Here is a 20,509-nt window from a genome sequence, read left to right on the forward strand (position 1 = left end):
TCCAGGTGTAGGTTTATTTCAACCTTTATTTATTATATTCAAGTGTATAACACACAAATTTTCTAAACACAATTCCATGAATGCTTAGATAAAGTAATGTCACCTTGGAACTTGCCTCTCCTGGACAAATCTGTAAATTACTTATTCTGTCTGTTCAATCTGTATTGTCACTAACAAGCTATAGTGAGTGACGGATCAGAATACCGAAAAACTTGCAGAGTACAGCTGTGCTCAAGATTTGTTATCTAGTATAGCAGTATTGTTTTTTCTTGTAGAATTACTGAATTCTTCCTAATCAGCCAGAAGGAGATGAAAAAGAGGAATCACAGAATCACAGCATCGTAGAATATCTCAGGTTGGAAGGAACCCACAAGGATCATTGAACCCAACTCCTGGCTCCACACAGGACTCCCTAAAATTTAAACCATGTGTCTGAGAGCATTGTCCAGATGCTTCTTGAACTCCGTCAGGCTTGGGTCTTTGACCATTTCCCTTGGGAGTCTGCTCCAGTGCCCAATCGTACTCTCAGTGAGGAACCCTTTTCTAACATCCAACCTGACCCTCCCCTGTCCCAGCTCCATGCCGTCCCCTCGGGTCCTGTCGCTGTCCCCAGAGAGCAGAGCTCAGCGCCTGCCCCTCCGCTCCCCTCGTGAGGGAGCTGCAGGCTGCCATGAGGCCTCCCCTCGGCCTGCTCTGCTCTGGGTTGAGCAAACCCAGAGACCTCAGCCGCTCTTCATATGTTGTGCCCTCTAGACCCTTCACCATCTTTGTTGCCCTCCTTTGGACACTCTCTAATAGTTTTATGTCTGTCTTGTATTGTGGTGCCCCAAACTGCACACAGTACTCGAGGTGAGGCTCTACCAGGGCAGAGCAGAGTGAGACAATCATGTTCCTCAGCTGCCTAGCAATGCTGTGTTTGATGCACACCAGGATATGGTTGGCCTTTTCTCACTCATATTCAACTTGCCATTGACCAAAACCCCTAGATCCCTTTTCAGGGGGGCTGTTCTCCAGCCTCTCATCCCCCAGTCTGTATGTATATCATATCCAGGATTACCTTGTCCCAGGTACAGGTTGTGGCTTTTGCTCCTGTTAAATTTCATACGGCTGGCTATTGCCCAGCTCTCTAATTTATCAAGATCTTTCTGCGAGACTTCTCTACTCTCAAGAAGTCAACAGCTCCTCCTAATTTAGTATCGTCTGCAAACCCAGTATTCATTCAAGTCTGGCTTCCAGATCATTTATAAAAACATTGAAGAGAACTGGCCCTAAAATGGAGCCCTGGGGAACCCCACTAGTGACTGGCTGCCAGCCTGGTGTAACCCCATTTACTATAACCCTTTGAACCTGACCTATCAGCCAATTGTTCACCCATCATATCATGTACTCGTCAAGGTATATGCTGGATATTTTGTCTAGAAGGATAGTGTCAGAGACAGTATCAAAAGCCTTGCTAAAATCCGAAAAGATCACATCTGCTGGCTTCCATTGGTCAACTAGATGGGTAACATTGCCCTAAAAGAAAATTTAGGTAATTAAGCAGGACTTTCCCCTTGTGAACCTGTGTTGGTTATGACCAATAACTGCATTGTCTTTCAAGTGTTTTTCAATAACTCCCAGAATAATAATTTTACTAGGCATTGAAGCAGATGCACTGTAAATTAAAGGAACAGATCATATCCTAACTGGTTACTTTGCTTTGCATTCAGAAAAAGCTTAGGGCAGTGTACAAAACTTTCCACATAGCACTCTGAAATATTTAGAAGCACTTGTGCTCAGAACACCATGCTCCTGTCACCATTTGCCTCAGGGGAGTTATGATGCATTAAACAATCAGTGGCACCACTAGTCTTGTATCAAGAGGCTTGCTTTGTCATTAGGATCTCATTTGGGACAGAGAGAAAAGCATATATGGAAGTCCCTCTGGAGTCTGAATCTTCTATGCTATTTGAACACATACTTTTAATAACTTGCTGTTCCTGCAGAACATGTTTGCATTTGCAGATGCACAAAGCTGGGTGGCACTTGAAATTTTGCATTCAGAAAATAAGACGTGGACCTCCTATTGGTTAACTGTTCTTTGAACAGTTTTGGATGGTGGTAGCTGTTTCCCGTAATCAGAGAAGTGAGTTATCTCAGCTGTGCTAACCGGAGGGCTGTATTTCAGATGTATATAATTCCATGTGATAGGATCTCTTCCAGGACAGCAGATTGTGATACAGAGTTATTCCATCTGTGTTTTAGGGATGACTGAGTAAATTTATTCCTAGGCTAACCAAGATGACTGTGTCTCCTCTGAATCACTGGATGTCCAAAGCAGATTGTACTCAGAAGAGTCCTCCTTGAGGCTGGTTGTATAACACCTGCTCTGTAAATGGGAGAATATCTGTTCCGCAAGATAGAACGTCAGTTGCAGGGGGCATAGCTGCAATTGAGGCATTGGGACTAAATCCATTTGGAAGGAGTGGGAAGGTTAGATCAAGTAAAGTAAAATCCAAGTTGCCCATTAAAGATTTCTCTGAAACTGAAGGTATAAGCTAACAATGGGACACCCAACACCAACCTTTTTCCAGAGTATGATTTTACTGCGCTCAACTGTCTCCTGTGCTTTGTCGACAGCCTGATATTCGGAGGCATCACCATTGGGACAGGAATCTTGGGTGTCATTGCTGGGGCAGAAGCTGCAAGAAGATTAAGGAAGATAAACAACAGAGCTGATCCTCTGATCTGTGCCACAAGCATGTTTGTTTCTGCTCTGTGCTTATTCATAGCGCTGATGATGGCACAGAGAAACATCACTTCCACTTTTGTAAGTGCCAATCTGTCTATCACTAGCAAAATGTCTTCTGGGATCCTGGGGAGACAGGGAAGGCGGAAGAGGAGGAGAAGGATTGCTATTTCTGGATTCCTTCAGTCATCTAGACCGTTAAGAAGGTTCAGCAAATGAGACAAAGTGGCCCACTAGCTAGGCAATGCACATGTTGCTCTAGTATTACCTGCAGTGTCAGTCTGTCTTGTGAGGGCCCCACTGTGCATTACTTGTCCCAGTGAAGAGGGCAGTCAGTCAGAGCATTATAAACTGGAACTCAGGACCTATGGAATCTGCCTGGACTAGAGAAGAGAAGAGTAAGCCTATGTAGCTAGCTGCATGAAGCTGGAGTGTCCATATGCAAAAGTGTAGTTAAAGGAAGTCTTGATCTTATGTTAATTTTTAATGCTATGTGACTAATTTAGAATTCTTCTTTTTGCTCCCTGAATACTTAAAGATTGGTGTACTTGGGACTGTACAATATGCACGGTTCTTGATAACCATAACTTAGCCATCACCTTCAGTGCCCCAAGTCACTAGCTAATCTTCAATGTCAAACTTTTGGCAATGCAACCTGAAGTATAAATAACATAAGGTCTCAGTAAAGGGAAAAACAGAAGCTTACTTAGGAATGAAAAATAGTTCCAAAAACTCCCTGTGAGAGAGAACTGAATGTAAACCTTATTTTAACTATAATCTGGTAACAGCTAGGGAAAGACTCCAAGCTTTTTTTCTGTGAATCCATAGCCACCATTACCATGATTAACATAAATAAGAGGATCCAAGTAAAGTTAATTACAGTAATCAACAGTCCTCTGCAAAAGGGTATTTTTGCAGCTTTTTTTGCTTCTAAGAATAACATTTATTCAAAGAGGTTTTCCTTTTGACACTCCTCAGGAATTCCTGTGGAAAAATACCTTTAAACCAAAGCTAAAAACAAATGAATCTGCATGTCTGTGTGTATGTACACAAAGCAAAATGTGAAATTAAAGATTATTTTTGGGTTCAAGAGCAGATATCTCAGTGCCAAAAGAATTAGCCATTTTCTTTTTCTGCATCTCAGGTTCCCACATAGTCCTGCTCTGAGTGTGTTCTTCAGTTCTCTTTTGTCATTAAAAGTGTAGCACACAACCACAACTGTGTTTGATTCCCCAGTCTATACTAGACAAATGAATTGATGTATCAGTTTTCAATTACCCTTTTCCAAAATATACCTTTTATTAGGACTGATAAAATTTGTTTTAAATATTTCTGTCCTTGCAAACAGCATTCTGTCTTCATGCCGTTATCTGGGAGGAAGTTCTGAACTGGGATGTGGATAACTGTATTCTTTAAGTTTCTTCCCATGGGCAGAGCAGTTGGTCTTATGAACAAAGACTTTACCACTTTATCTTCTGTTTGATGCGCTTGATTCAGGTGTTCCCACATGTAATGTCAGCAATGCGCAGTGGTAATAAATTCTACATAATCTAAGCACCTGTTTCTTCTAATGTTTTTACCACCGTGACTGTTCAACTGTTGCCTTCTCTGGCAGCAGCCGTGCCTCTCCTTGCTTTCTAAACAAGATCTGACACTAGTCATACTGGTGTGAGAATTGGAGTGGCGTGCCAGCTGGTGCATCTAATTTGAAGGTCCCACTGAAACAAATCTTCCATTTGTGTAGGACACTAGCAGGAAACTGGCTTTCCAGTTACTGTCTACTCAGGCACACTGATGTCAGCAGACCTGTCTCCATCACTTCACTTCAGTGTGGGAACTACTGAAGCAAAAAACATACATGCATTGGCTTCCAATCGTAGTAGGTTTTATATGGTACTTGCCACTGTCTTGAGCGGATAATGAAAAGGAATGAGTGGGTTTCATCAGCTATGGACAAAGCTGGACGAAATGTTTCAAAGCACAAGAATTCTCAAGTTAACATGTAAACGTGGCAGGATTTCCAGGGTCTCTGTTGGGATAGATAAACTGAAATGTCATGAGATTTCTCTGGTCTTTCTGGACACACAGTTCTTGATTTCAAAAGCAATCTTTGAAAAGACAGAAAAGTGATCTGACTTTGTTATGTCAGAGGAGTCTCTGTCTAAATCTTTTCCTCTCTCCAAAAGAAAACAAAAGACATGCTCTCCGCATTGCAGCAGGTGCTTTGGAAAGTCATGACTGAACCCTGCAGCTGGGAAAGTTGGACTGTATTTAGTGTTGGGGGAACTTTGATTTAAATGGACTTACCTTTAATGGTAATGCTGTCTCAGGATGCAGTCTTGCCCTGCAAATTGCCTTTGAAGGAGGCATTCTGCAGCTCTTGTCTCTGATATACCTGCATGCTGTGTGTGTTGTTTTTTTTTCCCCAAAAAAACAAAACAAAACAAAAACCACAAAAAAAACAGAAATGGTTGATCACATATGGTCCAGCCATGCTGACTCCCATCTTTTCTGTCTAGACATTCAACTTTTTAAAAGCAAATTGTGTGTTTGACATTGATTACAATCTAATTCTCTTTTAGCTTCAGGTATGAATGTAAACAGTCATCTACAAAGCAAAATCTCCTTAAAATTTGGGACATTATTCTGGTTGCATCCTTTGAAGACCAACTTCAAGTATTCAGTCTGCTAAAAAATTGGGGATCCTGGAGAAGGTGACAGCAATAAAATGTAGTGTTTCTGGATACACTTAGCAGATTAGAAAGGGCATGTCACAAACACAATTGCACAAATTCAATGGAAACATTTTCCATATTAGTTTCAAATAAGAACTTAAGACAGTGGGAGGAATATTGAGACATGGTAGAAACTGAAGGATACGCTTTAAATAGAGCATTACAATTGCTTTCCTGCCATCATCAGCCCTTCTCCCTTGCCAAGTACAGTACTTCCAGAATATCTTTACTTGTTTTAGAGAAAAGTACATATAGCTGTCTCATATTTACAGATTGCAGTTGTTCTGCAGTTGGATGGGTGAGTACACCAGCTATTCAACCATATTGAATTTATTCTGCATGAGAAAGTACAAATTTGATATTGGTTTTAGAAAGAATAATATAGTTTGCAGAATGGTTTATTGTTTTCCAAAACTGTCTGGCTTAATTTTTTTCTGGTGCCCTACAACTGCAATCCACACAAGACATTAGGAAAGAAAAGAAAAGCTGACAAAGCTGTGTCTCAAACATTAACAAAATCCTGTATAAAATTCTGCTCTGGAGTGTCACATTTTCTTATCATGGATAACTTTTCATTAATTCCCATTCCTTTGAACTCTGGGTTGAGAGCATAATTTGTTTCCTAAAGATGAATTTTACATTCTTTTCTCACATTAAGCATGTTTCTCATACCAGGCTCTTGTTCTTAAGCACCTGAAGAGATTAAATAACTTGAAAAATCTTAAAGAAAAAGGAAAACCTGAAACAACACTTTAAAAGCACTAAACATGTGAGGGAGATAGATCAATCCCTCATTTGGTGTGTGAAAGCAGGTAGTCATATATTCCATTGATGGTATCTAGGAACAGTTTGGGAGACTTCAGAACCTTCTGCTCTAACCATTGTATTTGCATCTAGTTATATCTAAAGTATCAGCCAGGATTTAAATAAATCTTTGTTCTTTGTTTCCTTCCTGTTTCACTTTAACCTGCCGTATCTCTTGTTAGCTATGGCATGACCAACAGAATTTACTAAGTTCAAGCTGTTATTGCTATATAGCAGGGTACTTCTGCACTTCTGGATTTGCCTCTAATTTCCCTGAGTACTGCTTTGACCACTTCATAGGTTGTGATCCTAAGTTAGCAATGGCACATTTAAAGTTTATTGGTATAGAATCAGGGGAAAAAAGAAAGGAAGGTTCTTAATTAGTATGGATCTTCCAAGAGAGATCAGAGAGTATTAGCCTGAGATACGATGGTGAAGGGCTAGTACTTTGTGGTGATTTGCAAGGTTTGCCCTTGTTGGTCCTTATTGCCAGGCAGCTTGGCAATAAGCTGAACTATGTGATACTGCTAACCGTGTTACCAACACATTTCATTTTGTGTTTGTCCCAAAGTTCTCTAATAAAAGGCTGTGTCTCATGCTCTCCTGCCAAGACTGGCATGTAGAATCATTTCTGTAGTCAATAGGCTGATATTGTTACAGTCATGGAGTTGGAGACTGACTGCATTCTGCCTCTTGCAAGGGCAAGGTCCACCAAAGTTAAATCAGTGGAAAGACTTTGATAGTGGGATGCACAAATCCAAGAACTAAGACATAGTCAAGGAGTATGTGAAACTGGTGATACCTGTTAAAAAACTTAATGAAAAGTAATTATATATGGAGGAATAGATTCAGCTGCAAATTAGAAAAACTGTATAAAGCATTTGGAAGGAAAAGACGTCTGGATAAAGGTCTGTGCTCAGTACCTCCGGTCTTCAAAGCACTTTTTCCCCAGACTGGTTTGGAGGAGAAAACATGAATAGCACAGGCAAGAAATGCAGAGGAAGTAGGTATATAACAGGAAGATGCAGTGATTCAGATGTACGTCTGATTCCTCGTGGGAGCATGAAAGTTACCCCTCTGAAAACATCTGATAGTTTGCACTGTGCCTTTCTTTCATCAACCAGATAGAATATCTTGATCAAAGCCCACCCAGTCAAGATGCTAGCACTTGTTATTATAATAGAGTTTATTTTGTAGGTGCCATCTGACTTGGTTGCCTGTGTCACTAAGCAGATTCTGACTTCTAGAACTACTCCAGCTTTACAGTGCAGCTTTAATGTTTTCTTCAAGTATTGATTAGTCTGTACAGCCTGCTGAAATCCATGTCCAGGGCTGGCTGAAAGGGTTAATGTTCTATATGACCACAGGTGTAAGAACTGTTGGGAGCCCTACCCCTTTTTCCTGATGGCTGCATCTCCATCTGTGGTGAATTATGGAATTCCCACAGGACACCAAGACCTTGAGGCTGTCTGGCTCTAGGAGTCCATTTCATTTTGGATCTGACCTCTCTGAAGGAGCCTTTAACAGAACTTGTCCTGGCACAGAGATGTTCTGTTGGTTTCATTTGGAAACCTATGGTAAGGGAGATCTTTGAGAAAATTTTAAACCTGTGCTGGAGGTTTCCCTTCACAGGCTTTTGTCTCCCTCTTCTTGGGTTCAGCAGTTCATTCCAATTTATTTGTGAGGGTGATATGTTTCCTCTTTTGGCTCTTCTGCTGAGGATACGTGAACCAAAGCAACTCACATACCTTCCCTAGTTCCTTTCCTCTTATTTAAGAGGAAGACAGTGTTTGTAAGTATAGGCAGATGAGATGTTTAATTTATAAAGAGATGGGTATGTACAGCAACTCACAGAGATGAGCATAATTGATAAGCCTGCCTTTATCTTCACACTAAAAAATAGCAGTGTAGTGTGTATAGTTACTGCTTTCTTCTTTTTTTGCAGATTTTTATTGCATTTGGAGAACTATTTTTATCTGCAAACTGGGCTGTTGTGACAGACATACTGCTGGTAAGTGCTTGTGAAACTATTTGCTTATTTCTGGGTTTTCAGCTTTTCACAGCAATATTGTTCAAAAGTGTTCAACTTGGTGACCAGGAGGACCAAATTTCTCCTTCCAGGAAGAGATGAGTGAAACCTGACTAAGAATACCCTTATTGGTACTCTGCTAATATTAGGGCTGTAACGTAGTGCTGTAGTGTAGTGCTGTGCAGAGATACCACTAACAATATGGGTGTAGTAGTGCAGTAGTCCAAGCTCACCGTAAGCCCAGAAAGGAGATGTACTGGATGCAATTCATGCACGTGTAACTATCTAGTGTTTCTGGTACCCACACTAGTCTGAATTTTGTGTACAGCTCTGTGTTGTTGGATGTCTGCCAGAAAATGGTCTACACCAAAAAAAAGAATCACTTTCTGTCTGTATTCAGGGATTTTGTATTTGTGCTCCAAAGCTCTGTAAAGATGAGCCAAATGAGGAAAAGCCAATATTCTACAAAGTAAAGGTAGTGTATCTGTTAGAATTCTTCATTCTGTGAACTGTTCGCAAGTTCCCTCACTCCAGAATACAGTTCAGATAAATTCCAGTACTTACAAGTTAAATTAATAAATGATGCTACACTGCCAAAGCATTGGCAAAGCAGTAATGCTTACGATACTCTTGGGGGTTCCAGGAGTGCCACCACAAGCCCAAAGAATAGCAGTGCCTATTTCATTGCAATTATGTCATCAGCAACTTTCTTTAGAAAGGAGTGATGTGAAAAGCACAGATCTTGTGGCACAATTAGTCTTGGTATCAACAAGCAGCTAGCTTTTTCTATTAATTATTGCAAAGGCTTTAAGGATTAACACTTTTTTAATATCCTTGAGGTTTTACTCAAAGGAAGAATTTGGCAACCCTTGTTTTATGCTGTAGCTCCACAGTCACTAATCGATGTCTGTGTAAAATATGGGACAGATATTGTTATGCTAGAGAGATTTTCTACCATCACTGAACTATGCAGATTGTCACAGTCTTATGAAGTAGCTTATGTGACTTTTTTTGGAAAGTCATAGTACAAACAAGCTGAATACAGTTTACCAGTCAAACAAGCAAGGAAATAGTCTACCTTGTTCGTATCTAGTAATCTGACTGCAGAAAGCTGATTTAAATACCACAGCCAGAGCTATTAGAATGACTGAAAATCCTTTCATTGCTCCCCATGGGCATAAGATAGGATATTTTAATTGGCACTATCCTTTTCTACAAAGAATAAAGCACTGTATTGCAATGAAACACAGATTTTGTACTTTTTAGAATCTTCTTCTGTGGGGTGATTGTGTTGCAGATCAGTGAGCATGACCAGAACCCAAACATTGAAAGCAGGATGTTACCTGAGAGAGAGCTGAGAGAGGTGTGGTACTGGTAAAATTCTGATGCAGCTGGTGCTAATAGAAGACAAAGTAGAGCAATTGTTTAAAGCCCTCAGGACAGATGAGAGAAGGGTCAAATGTAAAGGCAAAGCAGAAAAGAACTCTCTAGTTTCCCACCTTCAGGCTAATCATGGAAAACCGGTAGCTGAAGAGATCCTAAGCAAGATTCACATGAACATCTGTTTTATTTAATAGTTTCTCATTTCGAGGGAGTTCAAATCTGTTTGCAGATTGCTAAAGCAAACTCCACTGTCGTAAGAAATCTTTCATATAAGAACCACAGTGAATGCATTCATGTGTAGCACAACGCATAGTGATGCCCAATAACATGTCACAAGAATTTAGGACAGTAAAGAAAACTTGCAGCCCATGGCTCATGATGAAAGTGGTTGTCCACAAGGCTGCCATTGTTTCTTGCTGCCACAGGAACTGAAAATGTACTACCGAGGTGACTGTCACTATAGTCTTAGTTACTCAGTGTATACAACTTGCTTGATATTCCTAACAGCTACCTAAAAATGAGTGGTAAAAAACTGTGCAGAGATAAAAGTATCTCTATTGCAGTCTTTGGTGTAAAAGAAGGATGTGAAAGTATATAGCCAAACACTGAGCGCCTGCTAATGGCAAAAGGGACTAGCTGTGAAGCACTATAGAACTCTGCTGCAGCTGACTTGACCTTGCCTTGAGCCTGTTTATCTTCAAACTTCATAGCTTGAAGAATCTTTCTTTACATTCTGATTGAGATAAAGGAATAAAACAACTCATATTTCATGGTTCTTCAACAAAGCACTGTTGTTGACTGTTGTGTTATGGTCTCAAGTTACTCTTCCATGGTACTGCTCTCTACACGTCAGTTTTCTGCAGTCTGGAATTTTAAGAAAAAATAAAAATTGCAGTCAGCGTTAGTGAATTGGTTGCCCGCTGAAAAGCTCAGCCTGCTGCAAGAGGGTTTTGTTTCTTCTTTGACTCCCAAAGAATGGTCAGAAACAATTATCCTTTGAGACAAGAGGTATAGCCTTGAAGCAGTGAACAGGTACAGCAAAACTATCACTGCTTCAAAATATTTTTTTTATTAGTTTCTATTTCAGATTATTTTTAAATCACTGCTTTTTTTTTCTCCAAGAGAACAAAGCACCATTACAGTTAGTATTCTTCTTACATCACTTGAGCCTCCACTGAAAGATTTTCTTAAAGTCTCTCAATTTACTTTTGTTTGAAATCCTACATTTGTGTTTTAATTATTTCCTCTGTCATTGTTAAAGAGGAAGATGACATTGCTCAGTTAGATACAGTTGATACAGGACAGGAAGTAAGGCACAAGTTAGTACTGTCAGCTCCTTCTTTAGATTCCTTTCTGAACCCAACCTGCAACATCTGCAAGGAGCTGTGTTTGCATTCAGTTCAGTCACTTAGGTCTCGGCTTGCTTAGGGAATGCTGCATCATATTCCAGCTCACACAAAATCTATCTGGAGTGTCATTGCCATATCCTTGATCCATGTAAACTGAGAAGAGGAGGAAGTTCTTGTCTCCTATGTCACTGGCACACTTCTTTTGTATTTATTTTAGAAAGCTTTGGTTTTAGGTGCAAGCAATACTGCATCAAGGAGGAAGGTGAAAAGTTTGGCAGAGCAGAGCTCTGTAGTGGTGTGCTCCCCCTGAGAGCAGACATTTAGTGTACTACCATGAATGTGCTTTTGGTTGGATCTGTTGAATTCTAAATGTTACTCATTGTTTTGTTAGAAAAATAATGGAATTTAGATGAATTTGTGGATGTCTGCTCATTCAGCGGCAATCTTATCTGAGAGTTTTGTTTCATCCTGCTGAAAATCCATGGGTTCAGTGTATCACTGCTACTACGTTGACTTAAGGATGCCGTAGATAACAACAGAAATTTCTCTTTTTGCATTGTTTCCTGTGTGAGCTGGTAGACTTTCTGATATTGTGGCTGGATTTGCTAATGCATGTTCTTATTCTGCCATGAAAATGACTTTTCATTCTCCCTATATGGCACTGCTAGGCAGAACGGAGCTAGGAATTTATTTATCCTGCAGCCTGTGGAGACAAAGACAAAGGAAGACGCTGACTGAATGATAAGGACTTTCTTCCTTTGTGGATCGTACATCAAGATGCATTGCATGTAGCAAGCCTTGTGCCCCTTATTCAGCTGTAAACATAAGGTACCTACCGGCTGACTGCAATCAGAACGTGCACGTAGGGAAGTGCTGTAGCTGCCTTGCTTACAGTTCTCCGGCTAAGTAGGAGTGTCCCTAATGAAATAGCTGTTTACCATCTGTGAGGTACCGGGACTCTATATTTTAGGCTTTTGGCAGCTAAAAGCATAAAAGCTGCTGGAACTGGAAGCTAATATTGGGCTTGGGAAGGCTACCAACATGTCCCTGTCTTTGTTTGGAAGTGCCCTGGGAGGTATACAAGTGTTTACCAGCCTGTCTCTTCCATCTGCTTTTTTAGCTGACAGCTCTGTCACATAGTCTGCAGGAGGATCTCTAAAACCTCCAGAGACAGCACGACAGGGCTTGCAAATCAAATTTCTGGGGGCACCCTGCTTATCTGTCAAGGCATCTGGACTGGCATCTCCTAGGAGATGACGGTGCATAGGATGTCATCTGCGTTGTTGATATGGTGTGAGTAGCTGGGCAGTTACTGTGGACAGGCTGCTTCAAAGCCCACGTTTGTGGGAGTGTTCAGTTTATTTTCCTAGAGAAACCTACAGTTTGTTGAGCTTTTGCATAGTTTCCATTGTGCAGAAGAACCTCAGTAATAGCACAGTCAGAGTATGTGGGAGCCCGTTAACTATAGGAAGTTTCTGTCCTTCTTGTCCATTTTTCTTGTTACAGCTTTGTTCCGTAGGTACAGGTATGAGAGATTAAATGCATGCTGCAAGAAAGCAGTGCAGGACACTGAGAGTGTGAAAGTGCATTTATATTCTCTGGTGCCTGCAATGCCCACAATATGTTAAGTACATAACAATATTTGATTTGTATTGCTCGAAAACAACCTATCATTATCAATAAAAGAAAAGAAAACTGAGTCTAGGGCAGTTGGCAGGATAACCTTAGAGAGCCAAGAACAGTCAAACTCCTGACTAGCTCTGTCATAGCAAGGTCTATTTCCCAACCTAGAGTTTTCTACTGTAATTTGTTTCTCTCACTCGGAAATTGAGACTGATATATTTGATACTCTTGTTCTCACAAGAGTAATTAACCTTGGTGTCTTGGACAATGCTGCTTCCTTACCTTCCAGTTTTAATTTCCATTAATGCATCTCCTTATACCCACCCTAAAGATGTGGCACTGATATTGCTGTTGGGATATAGCTATGTCTTAGTGATAGGTGAATATTTCCTTACCTAATATTGTGAGACCTCCTTATACATGCAGAGTGATGATAAAACTCCAAGTTAAATGTGGGAGCAGGATCTTTTTCTTCTTCTATGCCCAACTTGTTGTCATGCATGTTAGTGTTTCTTTGAAGGCAGAAATAAAGCCACAATAAATTATATACCTTGTGTTTGCCTCTTGGCAAAACACATCACCCTATTAATTAGCGTTTGAGACGTCGAAGTGATGCTCCAATCAATTTCCCACAAACAAACAAACAAACAAAACAAAAAAACAAAACAGGGGAGTAGAGGAGTGGGGGAATATTAAGTGTTTTGTCTCTGATATGAGCAATTGGTTGGAAAACAAATGTATGAAGGTTTAAAATTGCCTCTGCCTCATTCTGACTGTGAATGCTTCTCCTTTAAGTGTGTAATAATGTAAATGCATTACCGAGAGAGACACAAACAAATTATATAGAATCATGCTGTACTTCAGGCATTGTTGATCTTCTTTAGTAGCGCAGACATAAAAGCTCCTATCACCCCAAAATGACTATATTTCATCTTAAAATTGGTTATAATCTATGTGATGCTTTGCTGTGTTCTGTACCTGTACCATCTTCTTCAACTTGTTATTTAAACTGCATGCACTCGAAAGCACAATCATTTTGAGGTATGGTTATTAGAGTAGCTATATCTCAGGTGCTCTCCGGTTACAAGCAGCAAACTTCTGCCATCAAATCTGTCATCAAACCACCATCAGCCACCTTCTGGTCCCTCCCTGAGTCTCCACAAGGTCTCAGCTGACATCCTCTATAGCTGTGGCAGCTCGTTCTGGTACCCCAGTTTCCCAGCAGGCTAGACCGGGCCTGCTGACACAGTGTTACGAGAGGTTTTTCTCAGAGGCTGTCACTGCTGAACCTCCTTAGGAGTAAATTGGTACTAGTAAATCGGTACAACTGCAGGTGTTACTGGCTGGAGTTTTCCATTAGTGGCATGGCCAAGTGAATCTGTACAAGTTGCTGTGAGTCTGTGAATGGAGGCAGGGGAGTAACGTTTTTCATGCTTTTTTGTCAATCCCTCTTTTGTGTTGCTTTCTTGATCGTTTTCTTCCTAAATAAAACATCCAGTGTACTGTATTGCTCAGAATAACCTCTCTGTCTCCAAACAGTGTTTGAATATGAAATATAAAAAAATGAATATATCCATCCCTCTAGGTTTTCATATAAGTAGGTGGCCATTTTTGAGATTCATTCTGTTAATACTCATTCTCCTGTGGGTTGTGTTTTGTTTCAGTATGTCGTGACACCGAGGCGGCAGTCTACAGCTATTGCCCTGCAGATTTTGGTGAGCCATTTGCTGGGAGATGCAGGCAGCCCATATCTTGTTGGGACTGTAAGTGAATTCTCTGCTTATCTGAGTTTTCTTTAGGGTAAAACTTTTAGAAACTGAAAGACAGACACTCACAGAAATCTAGGCAATTCCTGGTCCAAAGCTTAGAAATTACGCAAGTTGGTAGCCTTGAATAACCTTGATTCTGCAATCCAAGGGGACGTTTTTGTAAATGATTTTACTTGCATGCAACTTCTGGTCCTGTGACACTGCAGGTACATAGAATATAATACTATATCTGTATAAATGTGAGTAGTTTCTTGCAGCGTGTAGAAATTAATTTTGATTTAAAATTTGAAAATTCTTAAATTTTGAAGGCATATATTTTTGCAAAGACAGTATCATCTCTTACCCACTGTTCTTTGCCATCTTTGAGGCACAGGCAGAACTGAGGCTCCCTGCTGAATGTGCTGCTGCATCCTGCTAGTAACTATGGACAGAAGACTTCTTTTGCAATACCTTACATGCAGTTGACTAAAATAGCAGCTAATTGAAAGGTATAAGACAAAAAAAGTTTGTCATGGTATACCCAGATGAGATTATCCTCATGTAACCTTGCACCTTTACAAAGAACAGAGATGATGAATCCAGGAATAGAACTGTTGTATATCCATGTGCGGTGCAATGAGCGCTACATTGTGTTCTGGAAGGCTTCTGTGAACCAGTATACCAACGCTGCCCATGTCTGCTGATTAAACACCATATCTTCTGTATTCAGGTCTTGCTATTGTTTGCTGACCTACTTCAACTAACCCTTTAGCTTATAAACTGTCTGGAGAATCAGTGAATAGTCTTTTTCAGAGTCTGTGTTTCTTCCCTTTGCACTCTAGAGATTTTTTTGTTTTTACTGAACATTTTAAAATTAAATGCATTAGGTATGTATTTTGGCTGTTATGTTTGCTGTAGTCCCTAGGTGCCCATTTAGAGTTGATCTCACTCTTATCTCCTTAAACTGTCATAAATAATCATATTCAACCCAGAAAAGGTTGAAGAGTCTCATATTTGTGTATTTCAAAACACGAAGCATATTGTAATCAAGGACATATGTGGGAATAGCAATGACTGCATTCAGCATTCATCTTTTTGTTTGTACTAAGAGTTTTTAAGTTCCTAGGTTAAGTATTGAACCTTATGGGTTTCTTGAAATCAGCTTTTCTTTCTGTCTGCAAAAATAAAATTCCTGTGTCACATATAGCTTTTACAACCTCATTGTCTAGCCAGTGCAAAAAGCAGCTGTCTGGTATCTTCTTCCCATTTCCTCATAATGTCATTCCATGACTCCTGAAATGCCTTTTGGCTCAAAACCAGACTCCACTCTTGTCTCTGAAATCAGTTTCCAGCTCTTCCCTTTTTAATGTGTGTTGCTGCTCATTGCTGCATTTTTGCCAGACCAGTTTCTATTCATTTGATTCTGATTAAGGATGGATAAAGTTATCAAATAGCACCAAGAAATGATAAAGGTCGTTGCCAAATGTTTGTCCTGTGCTGGCTCTCTGGAGATGGGCTAGAAAATGGTAAAATGAGTTAATGTTTACTAGTCATGATAAACACTTTTTGCAGTATTTCGTGTTCTTGTGACTGGAGGCACTAATGATATAAAAGAACAAGATTCCCCAACCAAATGGAAATGGAACTGCAGTGCAGTATAGGGGTATTGGGGTTGACAAACCAAGGTAGCAAGCTTTTTGTCCCTACCTGCTCAGTTTTATTCTATTCAAGGGCCACAGTGTAAAGAGCCTGCTTAAATCAAGAGAGAAGTATGGTGTTACCCCACATTAATGACAGCAATTTTCATTCCCTAGATCTCCAATGTTATTCAGGCCAAGAACAATCACTCAGTCCAATGGGGTTTCAGGAGCCTGCAGTACAGCTTCATCATCTGTGTTTTTGTTGGTGTCATTGGAGGAGGTTTTTTCCTCCTGACATCTTTCTACGTTGAAGACGATCGTAAGGAAGCAGAGAAGCTCTAAGGTTTCTATGTATCTTTTAAACTTTTATCTGATAACTTTCCTGTTTGTATACCAGCCATGATATTGACTCTGTAAAGTTAAAATACAAATGTATGTGTTGTGGTAATAGTACAATAGTTTCTATAAATAAAAGAAATGCAAAATCCCAGCAAGGCCTCAGATTAAACAAATCTCCCATATTAAGAAAAACAGACTTCACAGAACACACAAAGATCACAGAAGTGCTATTACTGACCCCTTCAAAATATGAAGGTAATAAAATAGCTTTACTGCAGGTAATGCATCTTCATGGAAGGTGTTTCTTTCTCTCCTCTGGTCTTTGGAGCCCACTAGAACCATTCCTAGCTCTCTGTAATATTTCTCTCTCTCCCCTGAAAGAAGTCATATACAAAGTGTATGACTTAAAGAAAATCTGTTGAATTGGATGGAACACTGTCCTCAATCACCTAGATTCTTACAGCTTCCTTCTGCTCTGACTTGGTTTCCTAGGTACCAGAAATGAATGCTGTCTTTCAAGTGAAGATGAACTCCAGGGCAAGATTTGCAAAAAAAAAATGATAAAATAATGTCCTCCTCTTTTTCTTTCCTTTCCTTTTTGCTTAATGAGATACAGCTAGAGAAAAGGCCAAATAACAATTCATCCATATGGCAGAAAATCCTGCGTACTGACTTTTTTGGATGCTTTTGACTGTGAGTCAAAAATTGCTGCTGAATTGGCATATGGCAGCCCTCCCTCAATCTGCAAAACGGGCATGAGTATTCTGTGGAGCTGGGGAGCTCCAGAAGGTAGAGTATAGAGCTGTCACAAGCATGACTGTCAACCTAAACAAGACTAGCATTTAAGGCAGAATGTCTTGTGGAGATAAGGAGGGGAGGCCTATGAATTCTCAAGAGGATAAGATTTGTCTATAGAATTCGGAAAATCTAGATAGTTCAAACAGTGTTTTCATTTGTCTGAAATGACCAAGGGAAGCAGACTACCAAAGTCAATGCCAGGTTCAAGAGTGGAGGGTTGTGGTCAGTCTGTATGTCTATATGCATGTCCTGGTTTTGTCAGGGATAGAGTTAATTTTCTTCACAGTAGCTGATGTGATGCTGTGTTTTGGATTTAGGATGATGAAAATGGTGTCGATAACACAGATGTTTTAGTTGTTACTGAGCACTGCAGAGTAACTGCTCAAGAACTTTTCAGCTTCTCATGCTGCCCTGCCAGCGAGGAGTCTGGGGTTGCACAAGAAGCTGGGAGGGGACAGAGCCAGGACAGCTGGCCCCAACTGACCAAAGAAATACTCTATACCAGAATATTCCATACCAGATGGCGTCATGCTGAACAATAAAACTGGGGGGAGGTGGTCAAGGGCGCTGCTGGTGCTTGGGGGCTGGGTGGGCATCAGTCACCTGGTCATGAGTATTGTGTTGTGCATCACTTGTTTTTGCTTTTATTCTTTTCTAGTTTCTTTTTAATTATTTTATTTTATGTTATTTTATGTTATTTTACGTTATTTTATGTTATGTTATGTTATTTTATTTTATTTTTTATTTTATTTTTTCTCCTCTTTCTTATCAACTGTCCTTATCTCAGCTCATGAGTTCTCACACTTTTACCTTTTTCAATTATCTCCCTGATCCCACTGTGAGGGCCTGAGCGAACAGCTGTGTGGTGCTTAGCTGCCTGCCAGGTTAAACCACAATATAATATGTTAATGGTCTCTTTATAATCCTTTGAGGCTCTTCAGTGCATCCTCAAGCTAGGGGTAAGTATTTCCTCTCACAAGTGAACAGTGGAAGTTATAAAAACACTTAAATATAATTACCCATTTGAGGTCTTAAAGTGCATAGGACATTGGATGTGGTAACTATTGTCATAATATTATGCCAGGCACCAAATATGACATGATTAGTGTGGTCAACTTTCATTGTTTGTGGTGGTGTAGTTGCCGGCAGCACCTTAATGTCAAACCCTCATTAAGCGAAGTATTATGAATCTTACCTGATTCTCACAGTATGATAAGGATCATGAAGGATCCTAAATAATTAGGGTCATAAAGCACAAAATTCCTGTAATGACAGTGACTATTGACTGCTATTATAAATAGCATAATTCAACAACTGTGGGTTTCTCCCTCTCCTTCCTTCCCTCCCTACCTTCCTCTCATTTTTTGAAGTCTGTTCTGAAACCAGCCTTAAACCCATATAGTCAAATTTGGCCAGAGCTTATTCCATTATGAGAAACAATGACGTTTTCTGTGATACTCAATAAGAATGTAATAATTGTCTTTAAAATAAAAGTTGGTGTTCTTGAAGACTTAGAACTCTTTCTGGTTGTAAAAGCCTACCAAAGCCATTATACCCCTGCCTTTTTGGAAATTTACGTGGTGCCAGAGAACCCATGTCCAGCAGAGGATTCTTAATATTGGATATGGACACATCAGCTTGCAAAGATTGTAAGTGTTTGTCTTAACATTTTCAGTCTATTTTTAAGCTACCTGGGGGCAGTGTTTAGATTGAAATTCCTTGCTTATTTTTGGCAAACCTGATGAAGTTTGCAGCAGTTGTCTTCCAGCTAGAGGGAGAAGAATTCACTTGGCACAAATCCCATTGTTCTTAACAGAATTCCTAATTGTAGGATGAATTTAGGAGGTCTAAAAACATTCTTTAAGGCCTTCTCAACTTGCTGCACACTTGAGGTTGGACTTGCAAGAGCCTGAGATTCATCTGGTATGCTGTTGCTGGACCACATGTGGTGTTTGAAGATATCCACTTGGCTCTAGCAAAATGGTACTTGGAAAAGTTGAATTCTGAGATGAGGTGAAAATGCAGTATATTGTACAGTGAGTGGTATCTTCAGTAGATACCATTTACTGTTTGATCACTACATGCCCAGAAAGTGATGGAAGAGTTCAGTGACAAGTACATGTCAGTATATGAGGCCATAGAATTACTTTGATTTTGTTTAACTTTATGAAATTTGCTAGTAACAACTTAGTGCCAGATCCTTCCTGAGTATTTTATCAAAATTTCTCAGAATCTGCATTTAAGCTTACTGTCATAAAGATTTGTATTGTGCTTCAAGTCTCTTGTACACAATATGTAGATATTTATATTCTGTACAGCCTAATTATGAAATTGCTTGGGGATATTGGTATTAGTTCATAATTTGGTTTTGGTAAAGAACTCAAGGTAACCTGATACTGTGAAAGATGTTGAACTTGCATTTACAGAGCTCACATCAGTAACAGAACCATGATATTCTGCCTCTGTGTTGCCATACTCTAGAATTAAATTTTGCAATTGCTAAAATCATTGGCAACTGCAAACCAGATATCCCCAACACCACAGCTGATTCCTTGAAAAGCAGGCAGACAGGCCAAGATCTTGAGAATGGTAGGGTTTAAGCAGCTTGATAGTACTTCTCTATTGGCATCTTCATGATTTGCCCTGTAAACAGATGATCTATTTATTAAATTAGATTTATAAAATTTATTATTTATTAAATTATTTTATAAATATATTCAGAAATGTAGCTGGAACACTGCGGAGACACACACTTGACATATGAGCAAGAGACGCCACATGCTGTTCTGTGATGGTACGTGAAGTCCTTGACAAACTCATTCCAACTCCTACTCTCATCTCCCTTGTGAAAGTCAGCACCTAGAAATTAGCAGGATCGCGCTGACTAGTTCAGTTCCATCTTTCCAAATGCTTCTCGCTTTTCTCTGTAATGTACAGGGAGAGGACTTTTATTTTCGTTAGGGCTTTTTTTCTGCATTTTAGCAAGCCTAACATCCAAGCCAAGAGGCTGGATGCTCTGAGCCAAGCCTGGCTCTCCCTGGAACTGCACTGTCCTCTGCCTTGCTGAGAACTGCTGACTCAGCACTGCTGCAAGGATGCAGTGATGCTGTGAAGCAGCCCTGGCAGGCTCCGCTTGATCCTGTGTCTTAAAAAAAGATGTAATCTCTTTGCTAGGATATCTAAAAGTAGTAGAATTTCTTAAAAGTTTCTGCATGTCTTGAATTTGCTTCTTAGCAGGTGGCACCAAATTCTGCACTAAGGGGTTAAGGTAACAGCTTTTTAGTGCTGGAGGGGGCTGTTGTGCAAAGCAGCTATTTAAGATGTTAAACTTCT

The 20,509-nt window shown here is 40.0% G+C and overlaps 1 protein-coding gene across 1 annotated transcript in view; it reads left to right on the top strand.

Moving 5' to 3' along the window:
• LOC308180758 (protein spinster homolog 3-like) overlaps window positions 1-16,528 on the top strand; it is a 43,891-nt gene extending 27,363 nt beyond the window's left edge. Inside the window, exons 14-17 of the mRNA XM_080562900.1 lie at window positions 2,620-2,809; window positions 8,213-8,278; window positions 14,316-14,414; window positions 16,214-16,528. Of these exons, the coding sequence (XP_080419026.1) occupies window positions 2,620-2,809; window positions 8,213-8,278; window positions 14,316-14,414; window positions 16,214-16,381 (523 nt within the window). The 3' untranslated portion in view covers window positions 16,382-16,528. The remainder of the gene's footprint in view (window positions 1-2,619; window positions 2,810-8,212; window positions 8,279-14,315; window positions 14,415-16,213) is intronic.
• The last annotated feature ends 3,981 nt before the right edge of the window (window positions 16,529-20,509 follow it).

The sequence above is a fragment of the Anser brachyrhynchus genome (assembly GCF_964034855.1).
Source record: "Anser brachyrhynchus genome assembly, chromosome: 20".
NCBI classification, from domain to species: domain Eukaryota; kingdom Metazoa; phylum Chordata; class Aves; order Anseriformes; family Anatidae; genus Anser; species Anser brachyrhynchus.